Here is a 27,967-nt window from a genome sequence, read left to right as displayed (position 1 = left end):
TCACCTTCCCCGGCGGAAAGGCGACACGGGGGCGGAGCTAGAGTACGCCGATGGGGAGAACTGACCCGAGTCGTGTCTGGAGCCGATGAGCCGGCGGAACTCCGAGCTCAGCGACTGGGAGTCTAGGATGAGCGCGTTGGCGCCCACGGGCCACTGGGAGGGGTAGGGGGAGGAGGAGTGGCCCAGGGAGGGCAGGGAGGATGTGGAGCTGTGGTGGTGGAGGTTGTTGGAGGGAAGGGGGCTGTCGTACGGCACCGCTAGCTCTACGGAGGGAGGGCTACCGAGCGTCAGGAGGGAGGAGCTGTTGAAGGGCCGGGCCGCGGCGGCCATGGCAAGGGACACCCCACCGTGGTGCCCCCCGGTGGGGCTCGGCGGCGCAGCAGACGGTGCGCCTGCTCTTGGTCGAAATCCAGGTCCTCCAGGCGCTGCGTCAGCGCCAGCTTCTGCTGGATGGCCATGCGCACCAGCGAGTTCAGCGCCTTCTTCTCGTCCTCGGCCGCCGCCAGCTGCCGCTGCATCTCGTCCAGCTGGATGACGTACTCGTCACACCTGCGCGGGGAGAGGGAGAGAGAGCAGAGGTGTGATTTTGGAAGGAAAAATAGGGTGGCAAAGAATCTGTTACAACTTAAGCCCTATTTCTAAAAGAGCGAAAATAGTGGATCTACAGTAGGGGTAGGCAAGCTTTGGCACGGGTGCCAACATTGGCACAGGGGAGGGTGATGATTGGCAAAATGGCAGAAGTGTGGGAGAGAGGATTTTTTTTTTTTTAATCAAATACTTTTTTAAATGTGGTCAATGAAAGGAAGTTACATAATTTACAGAATAATTTACAAATTACATCCTGCACATAATTCTACTTTCATTAAATCTCTGAACTCTGACTGGGGAGGGAGTCGTGGAGATAGGTGGGTTATTGAGTCTACTGATCGTTTTAACAATGTCCTGACAATCGAAATATGTCAGAATTTTTGATGGGGTGTCATAGAAATGTATGTTGACATGGCACACTGACTATCTAGAAAATAAAGATATGGCAAAATGGTTGCTGATCTACAAGCTCTCAAAGTAGGCTTTTTTTTGAGAGCCTGTAGTTCCACTATTTTCGCAATTTTTTTTTGGGGGGGGGGCGAAAAGAGAAACAGTTTGAAGATGTTCGCCTATAATGATATTCCCAAAATTGGGATGCCACGTTGAAAGTGGTTAATAAATGAATGGCAGCATTAAACAATAAAACGCTTGTGTAAATTATAACACGTGTCACAGTAGGGCATCGATTACGATGAAACCAGATTGGAGACAATAGCCTATATGCATAAAATAACTGAATGTGAGGTTAAATTAAGTGAACACTAGGGGGTGGCAACTACAATCACCTGATGGCCCAAATGACCCCTGAGAGAGAGAGAGAAGGGTGAGAAACAATCCTTTTCTCTTGCTGTACAAAGCTAATGATTTGGCTTTAATACAGGGTATTTTCTGGGGCTCAAATGCTCCAATGCTCTGATGAGTGCACAGGCTATATGGAGCTATTAGGGGTTACGTGCCTTGCTCGTGGAGAGGGTAAAAGCCTACTGAGTGAGCCAGGGGTCAAACTGGTAATCCTTTCGATTTCCAGACCTGCCTCTCTACCCACTAATCCACAGCGGGCCACTAAAGACCTGAAAAATACAAAAGAAAAATGTTTCTATATCAGTGACCCAGTAATGTCAAGGACCCCAAGAGTTATATGTATGTCCGCGGACCCCCATCTCGAAATATTGTGTATCAGGGACCCCTAAGAAGCAAACATTTGAGTTACAAATGTTGACTTTAAAGAATATAATATATATTCAAAAAATGTTGCAAAAAGATATCAAGATTTTTCAAAAATAGCAGATCTACAAGCTCGCAGCGCAGCACTCGGTGCCGCGCTATGAGCTTGTATACCTGCTATCTTTTAATAGCCAAAGTATAAAAAATAATGGTTGAAGTGGTTATGTGACACAGATGTGTTCCCTGTCTTAATGGAATAAAGCAGGTTCACGTTTTTCCCAGAATGCCTCTCTCTCACCTGGTGGCGAACATGGCGCGCAGCGAGGAGAAGGTGGCGGCGTCCTCTTTTTGGGCCTTCAGCTCGTTCCTCAGCTTCATCATGGTGTCTGTCACCATGCACTTCTCGTACTCATACTTGCTCTTCAGGTTGGCCAGAGCCACCTCCGCTGTCTGGGACAATGAAAAGTGGACTGAGCATTTAGTCGTTGTCGGGTAGATACTTTTCTACAGCGTCATAGAAGGGGGGCTCTCTCCATTCCGACATGTCTCCATTCCGACAACACTTCCATAGAGGTTAGGATAGGGTTAGGGTAAGGGATAGGGTAAGGGATAGGGTTAGTGTCGGAATGGAGACATGTCGGAATGGAGACATATAACCGTCATAGAAAAGTATCAAAAAGTATTTTCTTTTTTTTTTTAATCCTGAAAAGTAATAGTTTTGGTTTCCACCCGACAGAGACGATTTACTGTTTGTTTGTTTGATTGATTGATTGATTGATTGAAGTATTTATTAGAAGTTTGCATAGGAATTAAGCACATGGCTTATTTACATTGAGATCCTTTTTTTTATAGCTCATATGACATTGAATGACAGACAGATAGAACACAGTACTATCCAATAGAAGGGTCAGGGGCAGGTAAGGCTAGGCTAAGTTTACCGTTACCAGTTTCGAGTAGCAGCCGCCTGTAAGTGGCTTTTCAAAGTGGTTTTAAAGGAAGATAGGGATTAAAGGTGGTTGCACACTGCTGCTCTCTCTCTCTCCTTGCCCTGAAAAACGCATTTCGCAACGAAAAACGCAGCAGTAGATAGATAGATAGATAGATACCTTTATTATCCCAAGGGGGAAATTCACTTTACACTCCTTTAAGGCCTTCGGTAGGGCGTTTCACATTTTAACGGTATAGCAGGAGAATGAATTTGACCCATTTTTTGAGTGGAATCTGGGTTGAATGTGATCTGCAGCATCATGTGGATTAAATAGCAATGCCAAAACAACGCCATCTCTTTAACAATTACATAAAATACAAATGATGAAGCTTGCACACATAAAACATAATTTCACCACGCTTTCTTTACACCTGTAAAATTTGTGACATCGACAAACAAAGCTGATAGTGACTCTGCTCCTTCTCACCTGTTTGTTGGCTTTGAGCACCAGCCTGAGCGTGGCGATCTGCTCTCTCTTGGCGCTGAGCAGGGACTTGAGCTTGAGGGTCTCCTCCATGCAGGACTCCTTGTCCTTGTCCAGCATGGGCGCCAGCTCCCTGGCCGCAGCCCTCTGCCTGGAGAGCTGCAGCGAGCGATCCACTGCCCGCTGGAGGTGCTTCACCTGCAGCCAAGGAGGAGAGTACAGTTTGATGAGTGCATTCGCTCACGTACTGTACCTTGGTCATTTTATCCTCTAATCAGGCTTTTAGGGACACCCGGGACACTTTTTAAGTTGCTTGATTCAGTATTTAGATATTTTGATATTCATTTTGTCAGACATGCCCCCCTTCCTATACAAACCCTATATACAAACCCAATTTCAAACTCCATTTTAACCACGAAGGATTTCATTGAAAACACCTGTGCTTGGTTCTGGGGACTCATACAGCCCTCCTACTAGGTGAACTGGCCATGTTTTTTCTTTTTATATAATTATTTTGGAAAATGAAAAATATGTATTACAATAGAATGGAATTTAATACAATCGCTAAACCCCTCCTCCACACACACACACACACACACACACACACACACACACACACACACACACACACACACACACACACACACACACACACACACACTTTGAAACTGATTATTATATAATGTACGTAACATTTTTAGTTTTAATCATTCTAATTTGGCTGGGTGGTTTATAACATTATTCTGTGGTCTGATAAAAATGGAACACATTAATACTGCTTATAGGTACGGTAGGCCTACTCATACTGTATTAGGGTACTTCCTGTTTAAGGGCATTTTGAAGTAAAACAAAAAGTCTACGACTACTTCTAAGTTCTCCCACTACAGCTGACCTGGTCTCTGATGATGGCGTTGAGGATGTTCATGGGCTCTCTGCGCAGGTCTCCGCCCGCCTCGGAGAGCACAGGGGATGGCGGGCAGGGGGACACGGTGATGGCGGGGGAGCCCGTGGGGTTGCCCCGCGTGGGGCTGCCGTGGCAGGCCGGGGACTCCCTGTCCCCTGCAGCTGATGAGGGCACCGTCGCATCGCTGTCATTGGCTATTTTTTTGAATAAAAAAAACGAAAAAAAAAACTAAGCATTTGCAAAAGAAAAAAAACGAAAACAAATCCAATTTAAAACTAAGTGCAGAAAAAAACAACTATACAAACCTTGTTTGGAGGGCGAGTCTGAGGGGCTGCGAGGGGGGGATTCCGAGCAGCAGTTGGAGGAGACGGCGGCCAGCAGCGCTCTGGGGTCATCAGAACCCTTCAGGCTGCCGCTGCGGGTCGTCCTGTGTTCATTAGCACAATATAATTCATAATGACAATTAGCTATACATCATAGGGTGCAACAGTTTATAGAAAATGAAAAAATCAAGGAACGCATAATCATTTATTTTCACAAAAAAAGGCTAATGAGGTAAAACACTGGAAAAACCTGGCAGAGGTGGATTAAATTAACTAACTAACTAATTAATTAATTAATTAATTAATTAATACCTTGCAGTAAATGTGTTAAAGCTATACTGTCTAAGTTGCTCAACTAGTGGTCAGTAGCGGTATAGCAAACCGCGGTCGCGTCTGCTTTTTTTCGCCGCGGACCGGGCCTTCAGACCACCGCGTCCGCCTCGCCCGCCTCCCCACGCATCCGTATAGGTCTCTCGTGTCCCTCTGCGGACAGGCGTTGGGGAGTTACAGGCTAGACTTCTAGACCAGCGTAAACAAAGCTGTTGAAGCAAGCTACTTCCTGAAGAGACGCAAGATGCACTGTGATTGGCCGTCAGTGTATGATCTGCGCTGTGATTGGCCGGTAGGGAGACACGTATACAGAATGATGCAGATGACGCACCTGCTCTGGCGGTAGTAGTCCAGCATGACACGGTTGGGCGTCTCGTTGTTGCACAGACACACATGGTGGTAGAGCTGTGCCAGCTCCTCGCTGAAGGTGACCAGCTCGTCCTGGGCGGAGTTCAGCATGCTCTGGCTCTCTGTGGCCAGGCCCGTGGCGCCGCGAAGCTCCGCCTCCAGAGACGTCACCCTGTCCCGGGCCTCGTGGACGCTGCGCTCCAAGCGGATCACCTGGAGGTGGGGCCGAGAAATGAGTCTTAACCCACTTAAACCATTATTTTATGCTTTTAATTATTGATTATTCCATCCTGATTGGCTAAGATTGGTAGGATTGGTCCGTTTTGAACAAAATGCCTCAAATCATGAACGCAGCTTGCACTTTGCACGCACATTCCATTAGGTCAAGGAACAAATGCCACCCTTTTCACATTGGCCTGTTATAGCGCCATCATCAGGTCAACTTTTGCAAAAAAAAATAAGAATTGAACAAAATCATGCATGCAGCGTCCGTGAAGCGGACGTGAAAGGCCAAAGAAGACCTGGCACCATGGCATTTTCACATTGGCCTATTATAACGCCACCAGGAGGCCAGAACCTTCCTGACCTGGTGGAGACCTGTGCTCAGAAGAGCACTGCTTCTAGTTCGCCCATGAAACAGCATCAATATTTCAACAAAGTCGGACCACGTGGATGCAATGGATGCAGTTTTGACATTGACATAACCTTCCATTTGTACCTCAGTTCCATTTTGGGTTCCTTCAGGGGAAGCCCCTCAAGGAACCCAGACAGTTCAAACCAATACAAAAATGAGCGAAGACCAATTCTAGGAGGACGTGTTTAAAATGTTTGAAGTGCTCCTCTCTGAGGCGTACCGACCTGCTGGTCCAGCATGTGGACTCTGTCCTGGGCGCGGTGGAAGCGGTCGTGCTGCTCGCTCAGCGCGCCCTGCGTGTGCTGCAGCTGCGCCTGGGACTCCTGCAGCGTCATCAGCAGCGCCGCCTTCTCTCGCTCCACCTGGAGGTCAGGGATGGAAAATAACCAAGTTCATTTTAGGGATGGGACGATAAGCGATATTATCGGTTATCGTGATGAAAAACACTCATCGTGGCTTTTATGCCTTTATTGATAGGACAGTAGACTGAAAGGAAATGGGGAGAGAGATGGGGAGTGAGCAAGGTAGTCGGGATCGGGACTCGATCGGGTATATACTTGGGGTATTCAAAGAATATATATATATATATATATATATATATATATATATATATATATATATATATATATATATATATATATATATATATATTATAATCCTATAAATTTGCGATATCTGCGCGTGTGTGTGTGTGTGTGTGTGCGCTCGCACGCTCCTGCGTGTGTCACCAGCATATTTGAAGAACCACCCGACCGATTACATGATCTGTCATATACAGGGGTGTTATTCTGGGTGTGGTATGAAGTGAATACTGTCCACAGCATGCTGTTGCAGTGTACTGTATACTAAGTGTATAATTGAAGGTAAGTACTGTTGGATAGCTTTGTGATCAGTCATGCTGTCTGCACCCCATGTGTCCCCATGCAGAGCTGCTGAGATGATGACACTGGATCCATTCACTTCTGGAACACAGCCGAGTGGATGGACAAAATATATGCAGCGTAGAAAACCTGAATCTATATAAGCTAATCTATACCGGTATGTACAGTATGTATATTTCCAAATAGCAGCCCGGGGGAAAATAGCCCCCTGGCACCAAATACCCGCCAGGGGTCTTGTGTAGAGAGAGAGAGAGAGAAAGTGAGAGAGACACACACACACACACACACACACACACACACACACACACACACACACACACACACACACACACACACACACACACACACACACACATAGACACGGAGAGAGAGACAAAGAGAGACGGAGAGAGTGGAGAGAGTGAGAGGGGAGGCAGATGATGGAGAGATAAAGAAGAGGAACAAAGAGAAGGAGAGAGGACAGGTTTCATATTGATATTACAGAGGGGAGGAGGATGGAGATAAATAGATAATATAAATAAATATAATCCAAACTCACACAGATAGACAATGACTCATTGATTGACTGTTTGTGTTATATTTACTTTACTCTGACTGTGAAGATAGAGGTCTCTATTTTCGCTCAAGTTGGCTAAATCCGCAATTTGGGGGTTAGCATTTAGGAATGGGCGTCCCTGTGCAACATTTGCTATTTTGGGAAACCTGCCTTATCCCTAAAACACCTGCGCAAGCTGTTACATTATGCATATGTGTGGTTTGGTCGTTACAATAATAGCGTTTAGGGACAGTGCAAGCAGGTAGAGGGTAAGGCTAACAGGTAAGGCAGTGACAAGATTAGGGCCCATAGACTGTAAACTGACCAAACTATCCCTCGAAACCAGAGAAAAAAGGAAGACCACTTCAGAGCTTTCATGTTCAATGAATGAATTTAAAACATGCAGAGGCGTTCTGTAGATAGAGCTAATTGGAACTTTCTTCACCCCATCGTAAATCTAACCAACCCATTACAGCCAGACAGTACAGTTTAAACTTTAAAGCTTATCTTTAAGGGCTGAGCCTGAGCTACACTAAGGCAGTCGACTACTGAAAGTCTCTATTCCTGTGCTGCTGTTGTTGTTTGTTAATGGGGACACTCACCTGGGCCTTTACATCTAGAGACCTTGGCAGAACGCCTCTGCATGTTTTAAATTCATTCATTGAACATGAAAGCTCTGAAGTGGTCTTCCTTTGTTCTCTGGTTTCGAGGGATAGTTTGGTCAGTTTACAGTCTATGGGCCCTAATCTTGTCACTGCCTTACCTGTTAGCCTTACCCTCTACCTGCTTGCACTGTCCCTAAACGCTATTATTGTAACGACCAAACCACACATATGCATAATGTAACAGCTTGCGCAGGTGTTTTAGGGATAAGGCAGGTTTCCCAAAATAGCAAATGTTGCACAGGGACGCCCATTCCTAAATGCTAACCCCCAAATTAACCCTAATAGTCTATAATTTGTTTAAAAACATTTGTGGATTGTGGTTTGAAGCTTCTTGTCTGACGGTCACACCATTTAACCAGCGGTTAGAGGCTTGGTGTTGCTGATGCAGAGCTCTTTGCCACAGTAATGGGACTGTGTTAATGTGATTAGTGTGTGATTGTGTTTACAGAGAAAGACGCAGCACTAATACTTTCCGGTGACAAAAAGCACATTAATTACTTCCTATAGCTGACTGTGTATTGTACTACTGTACGTGAGTGGTTTTATTTGTTTTGCTGCATGCCTCACCGTATCTCTCTGCCTCTGACATTTGTTGAATGTGAAGGAATACATAGAAAGTACATACTGTACATTTACGGTAGTGTGTTCACCTCAAGCATTATTGGATGCTTATCACAGTGACAGGGCTCCCTATGGTGCGCGCGCGCGCACACACACACACACACACACACACACACACACACACACACACACACACACACACACACACACACACACACACACACACACAAAGCTGCGGAACTATACTCAACATTGTCTTCTGCACATAATCGCTGCTCAGAAAGATGGTGATATTATCAAGATCTTATCTTAAACGGTAGACTAGAATGTGTCCATGAACATCTTGTCATTGGTACTGTAGCGATTATGAATTATGAAATTATGTAGTATTACGATACTTGATACTTATAAGTCATTATAAAATGCTTCATAATGTGTTATGGTTATGGTTATAAAGAGTATTTATGAGTTCTTCAATGATTACACAGGGTCATGATCAGATTATATTGCCATAAGTATGTTTATAATGCATTATAGACATGGAATGCATAGTAAGTGTTACCTTGGCGGTCATTCATTTTATCATCAGAATGTATTCTTTTGCACATAGGCCTTTGGTAGGCCTACCGCTATGTACCGGTACATTCGGAAACATGTGCATGGGTTTGGAAACGTGGGAAGGTATTAAAACATACTATTCATAATACTACGTATAACACAATCATTATAATTTTGAGAATCATTTGAGTTAAATGCTCACTACATCAGAGCTTATTCAGTGTTTCATCTCCTGTTTGCGCAATTCATTTTCAATAAAGCTGGTAAAATCCACCTCCCTCAAGCGCAAAACCTTATTAGCAAAATGTCAATAGTTATTTATTTAGCATAAAAACTGGTTGATGGAGACCCATAACATTTCATCGCATTGTCTTGCCACCCACTAAATGCCATCACCTTGTCATTTAAATCAGTCATCGCCCGGTTATTTCCTGCCTGCTAGCTGCACCACACTGCACACAGGCCTGTTTTCACCAGCCAGGAAACAGGCCATAATTACATGCAAATGCACGCACGCACACACACGTAATGCAGAGTACAGAACACTGCTTTCTCTAATGAGACTTTAACCAGTATTGATTGTCTCTGAATGAGGCCAGTAGTCAAATTAGAATCCTGAGTTATACTTGGTTATTAGTTACACATGCTTGCTCTGATCAGTCAATCGTCACTGAATTCACCTGTCTGTTATTTTTGAATAATGACCGCTGAACTCAATAACAGACCGTTGTCTAATCAAAGACTCTAGAGCACCTGGCTCATGTCAATCTTCGTTGATTGATTTCTGGAGTGTCCAACATCGCAGCCATGTAAACAAAACACAATAATAATCGCTGGAACCGCCGAGTTCCAGTGATGGTTAGCAGGGAATCCAAAGGCCCGGGTTCGATTCCCCCTGAGGGAACGACTAATGAATTATTCCTCTGAACGCGTGTTGGCGCATGCATGCGCATTGCAATGACAAGACCATGGGTGATAACGGGTCTACCAGCCTCCTGGTAGCCAGTAGACAGACTACTGAGCCTTAGCTAAGTGATGACAACGGTGATAACAGACCCATACTAAGTGATGACAGCGGTGATAACAACAGACCCATACTAAGGGATGACAACGGTGATAACAGACCCATACTAAGTGATGACAACGGTGATAACAACAGACCCATACTAAGGGATGAGAACGGTGATAACAACAGACCCATAAGGGATGACAACGGGGATATCGGCTGGAGAAATAGACAATGCAGTAGCAGAATATTGATTCTATTTGATCACCGCTTCCTTCCGAGCCAACTGCATTGCACTGGACGCACCTGGCATAAAGTGTGGATCTTGTTTTGTTGTTGAGTCCATTTATAAATGTATTTAATATGGTAATATCTTGTAATAAGTGGCTTCACTTCGCGGTCTAAACACCCTGTGTGGGGTTTATTTCTCAATAATGTCCCGCTTCCCATTGATTATCCCTTGCTTATGCATCGTGTCAACAACAAAGTACTTCTTCCACCACTGGAAGCAGCTCACTGCATGTGTTCAGAACGTTGCAGTGTCACCTACCCACCTGTAGGAGCTGCTGTTTGACCTTCTTCACTTCGGACAGGTTGAGCTCGCTGAACAGGTCCGACACGGGATGAAGCCCCTCCCCCTTGCTCCCCTGCCTGGCCAATCCGGCGCCTCCGTGGAGGTGGCCCTTGCAGCGGTTGCAGTCCTCGTTGCCGTTGGCAACGGCGCCATTGGTTCCTATGTTGGAGGCGGGGTTATTATAATTAAAAACCCGCTGCAAGATACAATACAATATCTTTCCATCGCTTCTTTTTGAGGCGAACGTCGCCTCAGTTGGGATTTTCCATCTGGAGCGAAGTTACAGAGGTGACAAATCGGCCCGTTCAAAGAGACACGCCGAGTCCTGTCTTTGCATTGACTTTGTACAGTATGTAATCGGCGCGGCTCCAACAAATATTTTATCTTGTGGTGGGAACAAACCTTAACATCATCAACACTAATAGTAACCAAACTAAAACTATGCTTTTTCAAAAAATAAACCAGGGGTCTTCAAAGTTTTTTCAGGCCAAGGACCCCTTAGGTGAGAGAGTTGAAGCAGGGCACCCCATTACCCCTCCAACATATTGTATAAGAAGTGTGCAGATTAAACCTTTCCATAGATAATTTCATAGACTTGTTTGATAGCACTATCATCAGTGTTGTGTAAATTCATACATGTTTTTGTTAAATTTACACCCTATATTTTCTGTTAATATGTTGGATTCATATTTTCAGACATTTGCCCACTTAAACCTTCAAATCTGACATTTGACCCTGTACTTGGTCTGCTCTTTTTTTTCTCTGTAGATCGGCTATTTGCACCTAATGTTCCCCTCAGAATAGGAATGCAGAAACTAAAACAAAAAAAAATGTTCCTATCACACAAAGATTTGGCGGCCCCCCAGTAATAACTCTCCTAGGCCTAGGGGGAAACAGAAACCAAGAAGTAAAAAAAATATATCTACATACAAAAAGACAACAAAATAAATGCTAAAACGACACTAACCTTGGTTGCTGGCGTCGTCGGGGAACTTGAGTCCCTCCACTCCGGTGACGGTGAGCGCCAGGTGGGCTCCGGCTCCGTAGACGCTGTCGCTCAGGCTGAGGTGGTGAGCCAGCTCCTTCCTCAGGTTGTTCTTCTGCTCGCGCTCGTTCTTCAGCGCGTCCAGAGCCTCCTCCAGCTGGCCCTTCGAGATGTCCTTCAGACGCAGCGCGTCCTCCAGCTGGCTGGTTAGGAGAACCGTCTCCTCCTCCAGGACCTTGATCTCATGCTTCAAGCCTTCATACTCCACCTGAGAGGAGAGGAGCGGTTTATAATGTTTTGTTTAGTTCAAGCCCACTGGTTCTCAACCTTTTCATTCATTCATTCATTCATTCATTCAATATTTATTTATTCTGGAAATTACAACAGAGTCGTTAGACTCATTTACAGTGTCGTCGAGTAGTACATTAGAACAACATCACTGTTGATAAAAGAAAAAAAACAGAAACACATTACATTTAGAAATTTAGATATAGTAAATAGTAAAAGGCATATGTGGCATATCAAAGTTATAATAGAAACTAAGACCAATTTAGAAACAATTACATAGGTTTGGTTTGGTCACCAGAGATCTAAAATGATTTAAGGGTATCAGAGTGGTCCGCTTCAATGTTGCCTTCAAATCATTCCATATGGTCGGGCCACAGAAGCTGAAAGCAGTTCTACCAAAGTCTGAGTTGACCGTGGGTACTTTAAAAGTAGGGAAACCACTCGATCGGGTGTGGTAGGGTCCAGTGGGGGCCCGTTCCAAAAATGCTGAAATATATTTAGGGCAATCTCAAAGTATGGCTTTATATAAATACAGATGCAGATGCAGCTCTCGTCTTTCAGTCAATGAGGACCATCCAACCTTGTTATATAAAATACAGTGGTGGGTACCATAAGTATCAAGTATTTTCAGGCCGTGACCCCCCAAGATAATCATATCATAGTCCTTGTCATATACTGTACCCTGACAAGCACTTGGACTTGTTTGAGTTGAGGCATCACATTTAGTTTGACTCGGTTCCACAGATCAACATTTAAAAAATAGCAAATCTACGAGCTCCCAACACCTCGCGCTGCAAGGCGGTGTGAGCTTGTAGGCGTTGTGAGCTTGTAGATTGTCTATTTTCAATATATTATTATACTATTTATCTATTTATATTATACTATTTTCTTATATTATTTGACAATTTAGCCAATGTTTGACCAGTTTTTATAGTATAGTTTGTTGATTACTTTTGATGCAGTAATGGTCTATTTCTTTTTTGGAGGGGAATTACAAGTTCTTAAACTTCTTTAAATCGTCACCTGGGGACCCCCCAGAAATCATGTGGTGACCCCCCTGGGGGTCCTGACCTATGTTGAGAACCACTGTTCTAGCCAGCATGATCTCTTACAAAAGTTTATAATGGATAATAAGGTAGCCTACAAATAAGATGTTTTTCGTCTTGCCGTAACACGTAGTTGTATTAAAGTACATATTTTACAAGAAGCTATTCAAACAATGTAAATCAAATGTTCAGGTTTGTTATTCATTGTAAAAAAGAGTTCCAGAGAACCAACGTATTAAGCACCTTAAGCACATTAAACAGGCAGCATATTAGCCACAGTATTAAAAAATGTACAGTAAATCACAAGATGCTCTCATTTCTTTGTCATTCATTAATTTCAAGTACAACTCAACATGTATAATCGCGAGATTGTTCTTGTTCTCGTTCTCCTACCAAACTGTAAAAATAGTAAAGCAGCCATCTGCTGTGTGAAGCAGTAAAGGTAATGCCCCTCCCCCAAGGAGCAGTAAACCATCATCTTTCTTTTCCTAGCACCTTTTCCTTCCATTTCCCGTGTATATGTGTCCACTATGGGAGTGGTGACAAAATGTAATTTCAGCCTTTTATAGGCATGACTCACACTGAATACAGGAATAAATGTATGAGGGCTGACAACACCGTGAATCCGTACAGGAATAAGTGTATTAGAGAGTGATGACATTGTTTTTTGTGACACAGCAGTGTGTGTCACAATTGGAGGATACAAGGAGGGGTTGAGCTGAAAGCAATAACACTCACAATGACTTTGAACCTGGAGTGTTATGGCAGGATAACTCAATGAAATGGACAGTACACAGTAGTCCTTCAAAGAAGCAATGACAATGTGTGTGTCATCACAGCCCTGCCTGAAGCAATGATAATCTTTGTGTTACAGACACGGTAGCACTGTCTGACAGTGCTGTAAAGTAACTAGTAAGACGCCTAATAGTCAGGGGATATCTTAAAAAGTCCTGGAATAAATTCCTTACCAAAACATTTCTTCACCAATGTGTTTGTAAAGGTGTGTTTGTAAAAGTTTCCCTAGGAGAATCCGTGACAGCTGCTGAAAGTTGGGGTCCCATTAAATTAAAGGGCCACTTCACCTCTGGGACAACCAGATCTTATGTTATTGTTGTTTGGGACACGATCAACACAATCCTCAGTTATTTTTTGTGTTCAATCTGTGTTTTTATTTTTAGTATTTCAGCATGACTAGAGATGCATTTTGCATCATCAGTGATGCGTTTTGCATCATATGATGCAAAACGCATCACTAGTACATGCTCTGAAATACAAAAATATCTCAAAAAACGCAAACTTCCCTCCATGGTGTATTTTATACTTTTCATGAGAATAGCAGATCACAATGTTTTTAAAAATACTTTGACTATTATTTTTGACAATTCACCTATTCTCCTGGTACTTTTTCCACCACTGCTGCCTGATGCACTGAGAATGTGTGCGTCATGGAGGCAATGAGCAATGAAAACGTGTGCATCATGGTTAGGCCCATCACAGTTATTACATAACAGCCTGTAGGAGTGTGTGTGCTGTCGTGCAGTGACCAAATATCACCCTCCCTGCCCGGCTTCCCATCCCCCGTACACGTCCAACTGTGTTACCGTAGACCAGTAATTCTCATCTTTCAAAGATTCCGAGTTTGATATGTGTTAGACTCCCATTTCATACCATTGTTTTATCCCTGGGACCCAATCTACACTGTACCATCCTGTGTGGTAATTTAAGTTTAAGGCCAGACTGCACCGATTGCCACTAGTCACAACTCTTTGCAACAAAACCGTTGCATGCAACTATACTTGCAACCATTATCCCCAATGGCAGTTGCAAGTAGTTGCATTGGTGTGGACTGGGCTTAAACAACAACTCCAGACTAAATAGCTTCTAGGCTTTCCTTCGTATATTATTGATCTCAAATGACTGTCCATGGCAGAAATGCCCCTGTCGTCCAGTTTACCCAGCAGAACCCAGCAGCCCTCATAGCATAGAGTGTAGCTCTTAAGCCTATGGCTTTTATACTATTTGTTGCAGTCGAAAGTGTTTTTTTAATCAATCTGTTATAAGTTGTCATTACACATGCTCCCATGCCATCGTTTTCCCACACGAGCCACCACACTCTGCTGTTATGTGTTTTGTCCCAGAAAAGACGCACCGTGATTGACTAGTACAGTCTCTTTGATTGGCAGTTGTGCCGAATGCTCACACCAGAACATGATTTATGAGAATGTGGTGGCTCGTGTGGGACAACCAAGGCATGGATGTTTTTGTAATGGCAACTAGTTACACATTCATAAAAAAAAATGAAAAAAATGAAAAAAGAAAATAGTTCGCAACAAATAGTGTAAAAGCTATAGGCTTAAGGGCTCCACTCTATGCTATGAGGATTGCTGGGTTCTGCTGGGGAAACTTGACAACAGGGACATTCCTGCCTAATAGACCCCATGGACAGTCATTTGGGATCAATATAAGTAGGAAAATTAGCCTAGATGTTGTTGTTGCAGGGAGTTGCGACTAGATGGTGTGGACTGCCCTTTATTAAGGCTCCCTCCTTTCCCCCGCTGTACAGCAAATTATCTTTGCAGAAAATAGCCAATCTACTCCTAATAGATCGCCTATTTTCACTATGCCACTGGAATAGAGGTGCTGTGGGCGGTGCAGACAGACCTGGTTCTGTTTGAGCGTGGACACCAGCTCCTGCAGCGTGATGTTCTCCTCCTCCAGCTCAGTGTAGTCCTGCAGCAGACGGGCCTCTCGGAACTTCAGCTCTCTGATCTCCTCTCTCATCCTCTGCAGCTCCAGCATCTCGTTGCTCTGAAAGCACATGGACAACACAACAACATTAAAGCAAAATTCAAATCTCACGACTGAAAATGACGGTGTGAAAGGAGCCCCCGCACCACACTAGCAATGAACACATTATGTAAAATGTGGGAGTGGTGTTAGCTGGAGTTTTGGTTGAGCTTCACATGACAGTTAGCACGCTGCAGAATATAGTACGAGCGAGCCCACGCGGTTTCGTAGGAACAGTATCTCTAGTATTGTCCCTGCCCTTCTACATACAGTCTCAAAAACACCCCCATGGACAAACCCCCCCCCCCTCCCAGAGGAAGTGGATAGGGTTGCTCAGGAGAGGGAACACTGGAAATCTCAGTTGGAACTGTTACCCCTGCGACCTGATTCCGGATCAGCTGTTGAAGATGGATGGATGGATGGATGGATGGATGTTCTACAGATGAAGAACTCACAGACTGAGGCTTTTAACCCTTGCTTTTATATGAAATATCCCAGACTGTTAAGATTTTATGAAAGATGCCTCTGAACATATGATATTGCTAATTTGACCACTTCACAATTTCGGTCGCAAAAAAAACAAAGGCAACATAGTCATTAATGCAAATCTCACACACACACGCACGCACGCACGCACACACGCATGCACACACACACACACACACACACACACACACACACACTTCCCTCCATGGTGTATTTTATACTTTGTTGTACGACAGTGTTCCATGGAAATATCAGATCTACAAGCTCGAGCTTGTAGATCCGCTATTTTCACAATGTGTTAAAAATACTTTGACTATTATTGTTGACAATTCACTAATTCTCCTATAATAACCATGCCCAAACCAGGGCTGTTACAGGACGTTGAAACCATGGCCGTTACAGGGAGGATGGAAGTGCACATCTTCCCTGGAACAAAGTGTCTCACCTCAGTTAAAAAAAGCCAGGAGTCAGCACTACTGTCCAACTCCCAGCTACAGCTTTTATTTATTTATTTCTGATCTGCTGCAATGAGACAGCCACAGAAACCTGAGCATATAATCACTGTTGGCTAGAAAACTATTTTTATGTGTGTGTGCGTTTGTGTGTGTGTGTGACCACTGTGTGTGTGTGTGTGTGTGTGTGTGTGTGTGTGTGTGTGTGTGTGTGTGTGTGTGTGTGTGTGTGGTGGGCGGCGGGGGGTGAATGCCCTACTTCATCATACATACAGTAACAGTGTTGTTGTGAGCTTGTAGGCTACATACTGTATCTACCATTTTGGAAAATTGTGTGGATTTTATACATACAGTGAAAAGTATTAAGAAGAACTTGTGTGACTAATTGACAACTATATCGGATCCGACGGAACGCGGGTTCTTTTCACCTAATTCCTGAAAATGGACATTCCACCTGACAGCAACACAACCTACAGCAGGGGTTTTCAAAGTGGGTGACGGGGCACCCTATTGTGCCGTGATGCCAGTCCATGGGTGCCGCGAGATAATTTGATAATAAGGTATTTGGAATTCATTAATATCACTACATCAATATCACTTCACTATGCTTAGTAAAACAGACCTGATTTGCACTGTACTTGATGAGTTGTTTTTCCTTCTACGGCAACTCTCTTCACCAAAAATAGCCAATCTACAAGCGTTGTGAGCTTGTAGATCGTCTATTTTTGGCGAACCTTCCCACCAGAATAGGCATGCTGAGGTTCAAGTGGTTAAACGTCAAGTATAACTTTATTTTCAGTCAGTTCTGATGGAAACGGATAGTTCTCCAATAGGATGTAAGATTCTAAAAATTAACAGTGCAATTCAGGGGTGCCGTGGATGAAAAAGATATTTACAGGGGTGCCCTGAGTCAAAAACGTTTGAAAACCCCTGATCTACAGTATGATGATGTTACTCCATGTTGAGACTGCCAACATAGAGTGGGCCTCAGCACACAATAAAGAACAATGCTGTGTGACTCAGAGTGACTGGAGAATGACTAACGTGACTGACACGTTGCACTTTAACAGGAACACCTTCTTTCAACTACCCTCAAATGAATCCCCCTTTATTAATATGATCTCATCTCTACTGGCTGCGATGGTAGTGTGATATGAGTGTTAATTTAAGAGTTTGCGTATCGTCAATGACTAAATCAGAGACTGACAAGAAGTATAGAAATGATACAGAGAGAGAGAGAGACAGAGAGACAGAGAGACAGAGAGACAGAGAGAGACATCTGGTCTCTACATTTACAAACCATGTAGCTAACGAGGATGGCACCACTTTCAACTTGTCTTGCCTATTAATAACCGCCTACAAGGCACTGAACAACCTTGCTCCCCCAACCTCATGTCCCCTCCCGCTCCCTCAGGTCTGGTGACCAGCACCAACCTCCTGGTGGTCCCCAAGACCAAGCGCCCAAACTGGGGCGACAGGGCTTTTTCTGTTACTGCCCCCTCTCTCCCTGTGGAATGCACTCCCCAACACTATCAAAGAAGCCCCCCACCCTCCCATCCTTCAAGCCTCTCTCAAAACCCACCTCTTTAATATTCCCCAGTTAACTGCGTTGATTATTTTTTTTGTTGTGTTCTCCATCCCCCAAACGCAATATAAAGTAATTATTATTATTATAGAAATAGCTGATCTGCAAGCTCGTTGCGACATGTTGTGATGTGTTTTTGAAAGAGCCGTCGCTGTGATGGCGTCAGGTAGAGCGGGCGTTCGGGCTTTTAACTACTGCACAGATGAAGTTCTGAAAGGAAAATAAAGTTGAAGTTGTGAGCTTATAAATCGGCAATTTCTGTCCTAAAGTTCCCCACAGCTTAGGGGCTGTTGTTGGGGTTCATGTGGTCAGAGAAGCTGCTGAATGGCTGCTCAGAGGCCTGGAGGAGGGATAATAATGGAGGAGGGATCCTCACATCATAAGTGCTGAGCCACACTGACACAAGCCGCCTGCAGCCTCCTGCTGCTGCTACTGGCACAGGAAACGAGAGAGGGCGAGATCATTTAGCGACCTACAACCGGGTCGCGACGTGGTCGGTAATTTTCAGCGACTGGGTCGCTAAATCGACCGACCGCGTCGCTAAATCACCGACCGCGCCGCTAAAGCGAGCGACGGGGTCGCTAAATCGACCGTCTGGGGCGCAAAATCTTCCGACCGGGTCACTAGATGTACCAACCGGGTCACTAAAACCACCGACTGGGTCGCTAAATCGACCGACTGGGACGGTAAAACCACCGACCGGGACGCTAGAACCACCGACCGGGACGTTAATCCAGCGACTGGGTAGGTAAATCCACCGACCGGTGGTCGCTTCCACCGACCACCGGGCTACTAACCCTAACCCTAACCCTAACCCTAACCCTAACCTCAGTAACCTTACCTCAGTTAGGCTAACCTGCCACGCAACCTCCAGACCGGGTCGCTAAATCACCGACCGTGTCGCTAAATCACCGACCGCGGTAGATTTAGCGACCGGGTCGGTCGGTTTAGCGGCGCGGTCGGTGATTTAACGACCTGGTCGCTCGATTTAGCGACCCGGTCGCTCGATTTAGCGACCCGGTCGCTGAAAACTAACGACCACGTCGCGACCCGGTTGTAGCTTGTAGGTCGATCTCGCTCCTATTGCAGGAAACACACAGGGGAACACATATGGTCCATGAGAGAGAGAGGGGGAGAGGGAGAGAGAGAGAGAGAGAGAGAGAGAGAGAGAGAGAGAGAGAGAGAGAGGGGGAGAGAGGGAGAGAGAGAGAGAGGGAGAGAGGGAGAGAGAGAGAGAGAGAGAGAGAGAGAGAGAGAGAGAGAGAGAGAGAGGGAGAGAGAGGGAGGGAGGGAGGGAGGGAAGGAGAAGGAGAAAGAAAAGTTTAATAACAATATATTTGAGAGCTTAAACCTTTGGCTATTACTGAATATTACTTTTAACACAAAGTACAATTCAAGTAATATTCAGTAATAGCCAAAGGTTTATGCTCGCAAATGTATTGTTTCCATGTTTCTATCTGCAACGGAGGCAGAGCAATACATTGTTTATAGTGAATGTTGGCCAAATGCTCAGTTTTAAGGAGGCATTTTTTAGAATAGCCCCTCAGGTCTAAATGACTTAGGTTGTTAGCAGCACAGTCTAGTGGAACATGTCCCACTGACATTTAACTGCTTGTACCTGTATGAGTGAGTGACAAATAAACCCATCTTGATTCTTGATTAGGAAACAGAGCATCTTTAGACTGTCTGACGGGCGGCAGACAACAGCTTCTAGATTTGCAAGGTGTTGTTTACACATAGAAGCAGGGATCCTAACACTGCAGCAAACACACAAACAAGACCAGGCAACCCTGGGGCCACAAATCAGCCTCTTGTCTGTCTGTCTGTCTATTTGTCTGCATTATTTTTTCTCTTCAACGGTTTGGCTAGTCAATCTGAAATTGCACACGGTCATTAAACATTGGCACCAGCAGGGACTGCAGATTTTAGCATCGTTGTCAAGTATGAGGGACATGAACTTGGCCAGAGGTGAGAGCAGACTTCATGGAGCGATACATGAACATACATAAATGAACAACACAGAGCACGAGTGACAGTGAAATAAAAATGGTTGCTCCTGGATTCTATCTATTTGTCTTTGTGTTAATGCAAAGAGTACACAGTCTCATCTTCACCAGTCCTCCCAGTGTTGACTTTCAACGGTGCACGCACCAGACTCCCTGACTGTTTAGCCAGCATACAGTAGCAGCCAGCCAGTAGCATTTCACAGGAACGTCACATCGGCGTAGCGCCAAGATAAACTCGGCTGTACGAGCCCTGACGTGTAGTGATTGACAGGACAGGTCCAAGGGGGGCATTACATATTCATGAGGGGGCGGGGAATTAGGGCAGAGCTGTGTATGAACTGAAGCGGATCAATGAGGCTCTAATAGAGCTGAACACACCAGAGAGACAAGTAATCTATGGTTGGACTGCACTGTTGTTGCTGTACATTGCAGTGTGCAACTGTGTTTTTTTTACAACAAGGGTTCATATTTTAGATTGTAGTTAGAGAAAATAAAAGATGAGTGTTAAAATGTTTTCATTTACGGCTTTCTATCGTTTTAGTGGTTTAACAATTTTGATTTCAGTGTGTGCATGCATACAAGTGCCTAAATGTATTTTAGACACAATAAGCCCATTCCCAAGATGCACTGCAATCTTTTATGGGCAGATGTGACTTATGGGGGCTAGTTGTGTGTTACAGTACTGTGAATAGTTATAAAGAAATGCCGGCTTATTGTGTTTAAAATGATATATTTAGCCACTTGTATGCATGCCCCCACCCACTGAAATCAAAATCGCCAAAACAATAGGAAAGCAGTAAATGAAAACATTTTAACACTTGTCTTTTCTTTTCTCTAATTACAATCTAAAATATGAACCCTTGTTGTAAAAAAACACAGTTTTTCTTTAAACTGTTTAAACTTTGCATACTTATATAGGGCATATAATTATAGGCAAAACAGCAACAAAAACAGATCTGAGATTGTAGAGCTGCAGTTTTTGTGTAACAAAATATATAGGGCTTAAGTGATTACTGCAGCAACTGAATAAATAAATATACTTTATTTTATGAATATCTTGTACCAAGAAGCTATCCGTTGGAAATACTGACATCAGAAGAGAAACAAAATGGCGCCTAGCTTTTATAGTTTAACATCATTTGACTGAAAGGGTGACTTTGTGAATCACTCAAACAAAGTAAACCTTCTAAAAAAAGGAAAAAAGAAAAGGAAAACAAAAAAAGGTACATTTCCCCGGAGACTTTTTTCTCCGGGGAACGCTTATTAAACGCTTATTATGAAAGGTGGCTTTGAATCCCCTGGTGAGGCTGCAGCATCTGTCCTCCTCCACAGTTAAAGGAGACATCTCCTCGTTAATATGCAACAGTTATGCAAATGCCAATATGCAAATGAGAGGCGACATGCAGCTACTGTAATGAGGAGGTGATTAATGTGTGTAACAATGAAAGATCCTTGCAAACTGGTGAACATGAATGACTACACTTCACAGCCTATCACAGATAAGCCCAGTTTTATACTTTGCCATACGACGGGTGTCGCACACGCACAGCAAAAATCTAGTCCATCTACAAGCAAACATAGGTAATCTACAATAAATAAATAAAGAAGAAATAGTCGATCAGCTATTATTGAAAGATTTTCAAACATTTTGAAAAAATGTATAAGAATTGTGAGAAAAAAATACAAATACATACATTTTCACTAATGACATGACGACAATACTGTAGGTGTTCCAGGCTGAAAGTGGTTAATTATCATCTCACAAAACACAACAATGCTCCAAGGTCAACATTATTACTGTAGCCTCAGTTTACAGTATATATTCAATCATTTATACTCCATCACACGATGGCCAATGTGCAGCAAAAATAGCAGATCTAAAAGGTTCAGAATATGTGGTGTGACGTGTTGTGACTGAGATTGTACATCGGCTATTTCAATCAATCAATCAAACTTTATTACAGCCGAAGCCAAAGGTAGACATACAAACAGTTAACTTGTTAACTGCCAGGGGCCACAAGAGGCCGCTAAAGTGCCAGACATTTCTCCATAAGCCTTCGCTATAACATCCGGGTACCCAGGCAGAAGTGCATTGGGTTTTCAGAGCTAACAGTTAACTATCGGCTTTTCTTTTTTTTAGAAGCCCGATTTGAGGCTATTTCGCTGCCCTAGGAACACAGTTCAGAGAAAAAGGTCTCTAAAGATGTGAGAATGTATTGGATTAGGCGGCGTGATGCGGCGGCGTTACCCGATTACGGGCCGGTGGAAAGAGCTTGCGGTCGGCGGCCAGGATGAAAATTTAGAGTCAGGCTTCGTCAAGGCCTCCGATTATTTAATTCATTTTATTAAAGAAACCGGAATTGTTCGGTTTTGGTACCTCGGATACGTCGCGCAAAAATAGAGTTTTTTTTGGGGGGGCTCTAAACTTTATTCTAAACCATTTTCAATGGAATAAATCGTCGGAACTTGTAGAATGGCTCGTTGGAAAGCAATGGACGAGCCAGGACCACCCACGTCTCTACAAGCAGCTCAGGGTAAGTAAAATAGCAAAAAAAAATATTGTATTGGATTGAAAAAAAGAACCGAAATTGTTCGGTTTTAGCACTACAATATAAAATCATTAAAGAAAATCTAAAAAACACAGATAAAAACATCTATAAAAGACACTCGTACCAATGTTTACACATATGAGAGTGATATCTTGAACTATTAATGGTTTCTTTTCCCCAAAAATGTAGCATTTAGAAAATGTTTTGAAAATGTTTACCTATGATAGCACGCCCGAACTAGTGTAAAGGCACACTAGGTTCAAAAAGTCAGAACGGCTCCTACAGTAGGTCAACGTTACTAGTGTCATGTTTTGTGGTGATTTGAAAACTCCCTCCAAACGTGATGCTGTGCTGTGATGAGAGAGAGCAGCAGCCAGGCTCTCTCTCTCTCTCTCTCTCTCTCTCTCTCTCTCTCTCTCTCTCTCTCTCTCTCTCTCTCTGCACACATGTGCCGAGCTCAGGGCATTTCTCTTATTCTCCAGCTTAGCTCTGGATTTGTCCTCCACAATGGGGTCGTGGCCGCCGCCGTGTCTGACCCCGGATCGAACCCTCACACCGAACCGCAGTTCACCCGGGAGTCAGGAGGACATCAGCTCACGTATCGTCACTGTCCGGGCAGAAAACTCTTATCTCCATATTTCTAACTTTCTGTGTTTTTTCATAAATGAAAGCCCTGCTTGATCATACCTACAGCATCACACGAAAGCATCAAAAGTAGCAGATCTACAAGCTCGAGAACACTTTTGGACGTATGACGTTTCCACCCGACAGAGACGATATACACATGACAGGTTTATTTATAGACGCTCATGACATGGCAGTTTGTTTTTTCTTTGGATTAATGGATCTGCTTTTACCTCTCAGTCTCACTGCCGCATGTATGTGCAAAGACCAGTGGTTCTTATTTTTTTCCCTTTTTTCATCTACAGTATATTTTTCAGAAATTGTCAATAGCAAAGATAGTTGATCTACAAGCTCACAATTATCGTTACCTTTGACCACTTTTGAGAGCATAAAATAGAGCTTAAGTGATTATAAACCAGGAAAAGACAACATTCACGGTTACGCATATCATATCACAATATTACAATATCCAAAATCCCAAACGATATCTAGTCCTGTATCATGACAATGATAACATTGATATATTGTCCAGCCCTGATTACTACTATTATATTTCTTCCTGGTCCATTGAACTCAACACAATCGATACAATCCAAGAAAATGAAAAAAGACGTGGAATAAAGGTCCACACAAGGTCACTTTCACAGGTATGATGACCCTCATGGACCTACCTGTGGATAAAGCAACTTTTATGGACTACTGTACTGTATGTGGTTGAACCACACAGCAGATACTCTGCATGTACAACGTGGGTGTTCCCCCTGGACAGTATAATGATGAGCACATAATCCTTGTCAGGCAGAAACAGTGTATCTCCAAGTTTCAAATTAATTTTAGTTTTTTTGAAAATTAAAGCCCTGCTTTATCATACAAAAGTGTTGCACAAAAGTAGTGAAAATAACAGATCTACAAGCACACAGCGCCTCGCGATGTGATGCGTTGTGTGCTTGTAGATCTGCCATTTTCACCATTTTAAATCGTTTTTAAAATAACAAAAACGGAAGGTTTTGGACATACAAGGTTTCCAACCGACTACGATATGTATGCCGTCATACATCATCATCATACTGTGTGCTACTCCTGGAATAGTTTTTTCTGATGTGAAGATAGATAGATACCTTTATTATCCCAAGGGGGAAATTCAGTTACCCAGAAGGTACAGCAGTTAAAGGTTACAGGACAGTAAGAAAAAAAGAAAAGGACTGTTGTGTACAGCCGAGCGACAAAAACAAACAAGAAAGAAGAATCAACAATACAGGAGAATCAGCCATACAGAGCAATTAGGTTAAAATATATATTATATACATAAAGTGTCGAGACAGAGTGACTGAGTGGACAGGTGTGATTGTTTTCGTTCCCTTTCTGGAAACAACAAAGCGGTGGAGCTTGCACACAAACAAACGTATAAACCTGTGATGTGACAATAAAGATGGTTGTGATCGCGTCCAGACTGTGTACTGTACCTCTCTGAGCTCCTGCAGGACGGCGTTGAGCCTGTCGTTCTCCGCCTGCGTGTTGGAGGCCACGGAGCGGCTCAGCTTCACCTCGGACTGCAGCTCCAGCAGGCGGCCCATGTAGAAGGCCTCCTTGGAGGCAGACTCCCTCAGCAGCGTCTCCTCGTTGCTCTCCCCGTCCTCGGCCATCTTGCGCTGGTTGGAGTAGGCCTGGCCGAACGCCTGCACAGGGAGGGGAGAAGGGAGAACCGCGGGTCACTATAGGGCGCTCACAAAACTCTTTACACCAGGGGTCTTCAACATTTTCAGGCCAAGGACCCCTTAGTTGAGAGAGAGATGAAGCAGGGACCACCACAACCTTTCCATAGATTCCATATAGTTTCATCGTTTGGCATCAGTGTATTTTGGATTCATGTCAATTTGTGTTTTCAGATATTTAACAACTTGAACCGATAATACTTCATAAACTTGACCTTTCACTCTGTACTTAGTCTGCTCTTTTACCCCTCTACACCAAACCTCTTTGCCTAAAATAGCAGATCTACAAGCTCACAACGCCTCGCGCAAGAATTTGGAGGACCCCCTGTAGTAACCATATTTGGTTACTGCATTGTCTATTTCTCACTTCAAATGTTTTTCAAAAATCGAACCTCGGTTCGAAGTGGAGCGGTGAATTTGAGCAGCTGTACCCTATGTGAGTGAGTGAGTGAGTGAGTGTAAACTGTGCCTGTGAGTGAGTGGTGAGTGTGCCTGGCCTGCACAAAACAGCGCCCCTCCTTTAACTAGTGTGTTGTGTGTGGCCACTCAAGGTATTGCCAGGCTACGGACGGACACGGCCAGCCAGCCACCCAGCCACCCACATACCCACGGACATACCTGTCTATTGGGAGCGCTTTCACCGCTCCAAAAACATTCTTGAGAGCAACGCTTAGTAAATCTGTGTGTTTGTTTACATGGCTGACATGTTGAATACAGCACAAGACTCACGCAGTGCAGCCTGAGTGCAGCAGGTGTTCTGAGCCTTTGATTAGGCATCGGTCCGTTATAGAGTGGTCATTATACAGAGATAATTGTCTCCACCAGCCGAAGGCTGAGGGAGAGTATGTTTTCCCCTCCGTCCGTCCGTCCGTCCGTCCGTCCGTCCGTGCGTCCGTCCGTGCGTGCGTGCGTGCGTGCGTGCGTGCGTGCGTGCGTCCGTGCGTCCTCGCAGTTTGTGAGCAGCTAATCTCAGTCACCGTTGGCCCGATCGCTGCCAAACTGAGCACACACACTCCCTGGATGCCAATCTAGAACCTCTGCCCCACATTTTTCAAATCAGCCTCATGGTGGCGCTATAACAGGCCGATTTGTGTGGCCTGGTTGTTACCAGCTAATCTCCGGCGCCGTTGGCCCGATCGCTGCCAAACTGAGCACACACACTCCCTGGATGCTAATTCAGAACCTCTGCCCCACATTTTTTAAATCAGCCTCATGGTGGCGCTATAACAGGCCGATTTGTGTGGAACTCTAGAGCGCTATTGTATACTAGAACGAGCAAGCAAGGAAATACGCAGTAGTACCAAAAGTATTAAATATTAGCAGCTTGCCTAAAGCCAACCAATGATAAGAAAGGTAGCTCTAGTGTACTTTTAGCGATGCTATAGTGGGCAGGAGCAAACTAAATATAACGCTAATTAAAGACCTGTGAAGCGTAGCAGAGGCAGCACATAAAACACACAAATATATCAGGTATACGCCGAGACAGAACAGCAAACTATACTGGTATAACCTTAAAGACCCCTTGCCTTGTATATTAAAATACATGTGAGAGGCAGCCATAAAACACACGGCCGAAACAGAACCGCATAGTGTAACCTTCTGAACCTGAGCGTCCTCCGCGGGACGCGTGACTGATTGAGTACCTCGGCCCCATCAGTCCATTAACCACGGGGCTGCTTTATATCGTTCCCACGCCGCTTGATTGCTCCTCCGCCGCTGCACACGGAGGATCCCAGCCTGCTGAACCCGATGCAGCGGGCGCCTGCTGCTGACGACCAGCTGAGGCCCGAGGGCGCCCGGAGCGCCGCCGCTGCTCCAACGCCAAGAGTGCCGCCGCCGAAGCTGCTCCGCGCCGGGTGCGCCGCTGCCGAAGGTGCTCTGCGCCGGGAGCTCCGCCGCCGCCGAAGGTGCTCCGCGCCAGGAGAGCTGCCGCCGAAGGTGCTCCGCGCCAGAGCGCCGCCGCCGAAGCTGCTCCGCGCCAGGGAATGCGGCGTGTAGAGAGATAGCGCGACGCCTTGACTCTGGCCCTGCTCCCTCAGTCTCGCGGCGAACCAGGCGTGCGTCATGGAACAGAGGGTCGTTGGGGCAGACATCGGGTGGACAGCCAGGTGTTTCGGCATGGAAATACAGGACGGAAAAGTGAGTTAGTTCTGCTGCAGAGTCCGCTGACGCACACATAAGAAACGCTACAACCCACCTCTTGACTTTTAAAGTCAAGCCATGCCAAAACGTGGCCCAACCGATATGCGTAAATTCCCCAGCTTAGAGCGACTGCACCCTGGCGGAACCGAACAAGCAAATGCGCTGCTATTTACCTGCTAGAGTCTGGCTCCACCGTGCTTCCAGGGCAGCCGTCGCTGGCGAGAGAGAGAGCTGGCGCTAGAACTGGCGTTCCTTGGCTCTTTCGCGGCATGACGGCGGTGTCGGTGTGCTGCTCCCCCCGGAAGACGAACCTGTGCCCTACGCGCCTCCGTCGTGGGCTCGCGGGCCGCCGGGAAGTCAGGAAGGCTGGCGGGCCGGTTGGCCCAAGGCAGCAGCGGAAGCAGCTGCGGCCGTCGCAGCCATGCCCTCCGTGGTGCCGACCAACTCCCGACTGGACTCCCAGCCACACACAGCAGTAGACAAAGCTAGAAACACAACCTACATGACATGATTAGTGGAACCTGCAGCCAAAGCTGCCATGATAACCCGCTGTCATAGCCGTGGGCCTGCAGCCGCTCCGGCCTGAAGCTGAAATAATAAACAGGATGAATAGCAACCAGCATGTATTAGCTTTAGCATGAGCTGAAGGAAAACAATACTGTAGCCAAGTGCAGCGGCTACGGAAACACCACTAGAACGTACGGTGTGCTATGTGACCCAGTACTATAACCTTAGTTGACTTAAATCCCTTTAACTTCTGAAACACTGGTAGCAGCTTAACATGCCGTAGAAACGATAACTTGCTGGTGAAGCAGCTGACCC

General features: G+C 44.9%; 1 protein-coding gene across 1 annotated transcript; it reads right to left on the bottom strand.

Moving 5' to 3' along the window:
- On the bottom strand, positions 1–24,964 carry LOC308295397 (protein bicaudal D homolog 1-like; the record flags this gene model as incomplete). Its single annotated transcript, XM_080738452.1, has 12 exons — positions 24,755–24,964; positions 15,464–15,610; positions 11,451–11,736; positions 10,464–10,642; positions 5,928–6,065; positions 5,053–5,282; positions 4,374–4,495; positions 4,057–4,262; positions 3,168–3,362; positions 2,051–2,202; positions 348–549; positions 1–261 (listed from the first exon to the last, which is right to left on the bottom strand). Exons 1-12 carry the CDS (start codon positions 24,932–24,934, stop codon positions 1–3), a joined length of 2,298 nt encoding a protein of 765 aa, XP_080594578.1. The 5' UTR covers positions 24,935–24,964.
- Between the last annotated feature and the right edge of the window lie 3,003 nt (positions 24,965–27,967).

The sequence above is a fragment of the Nannobrachium achirus genome (assembly GCF_963921795.1).
Source record: "Nannobrachium achirus genome assembly, chromosome: 12".
NCBI lineage: Eukaryota > Metazoa > Chordata > Actinopteri > Myctophiformes > Myctophidae > Nannobrachium > Nannobrachium achirus.
This window is presented reverse-complemented; position numbering and strand designations above follow the sequence as displayed.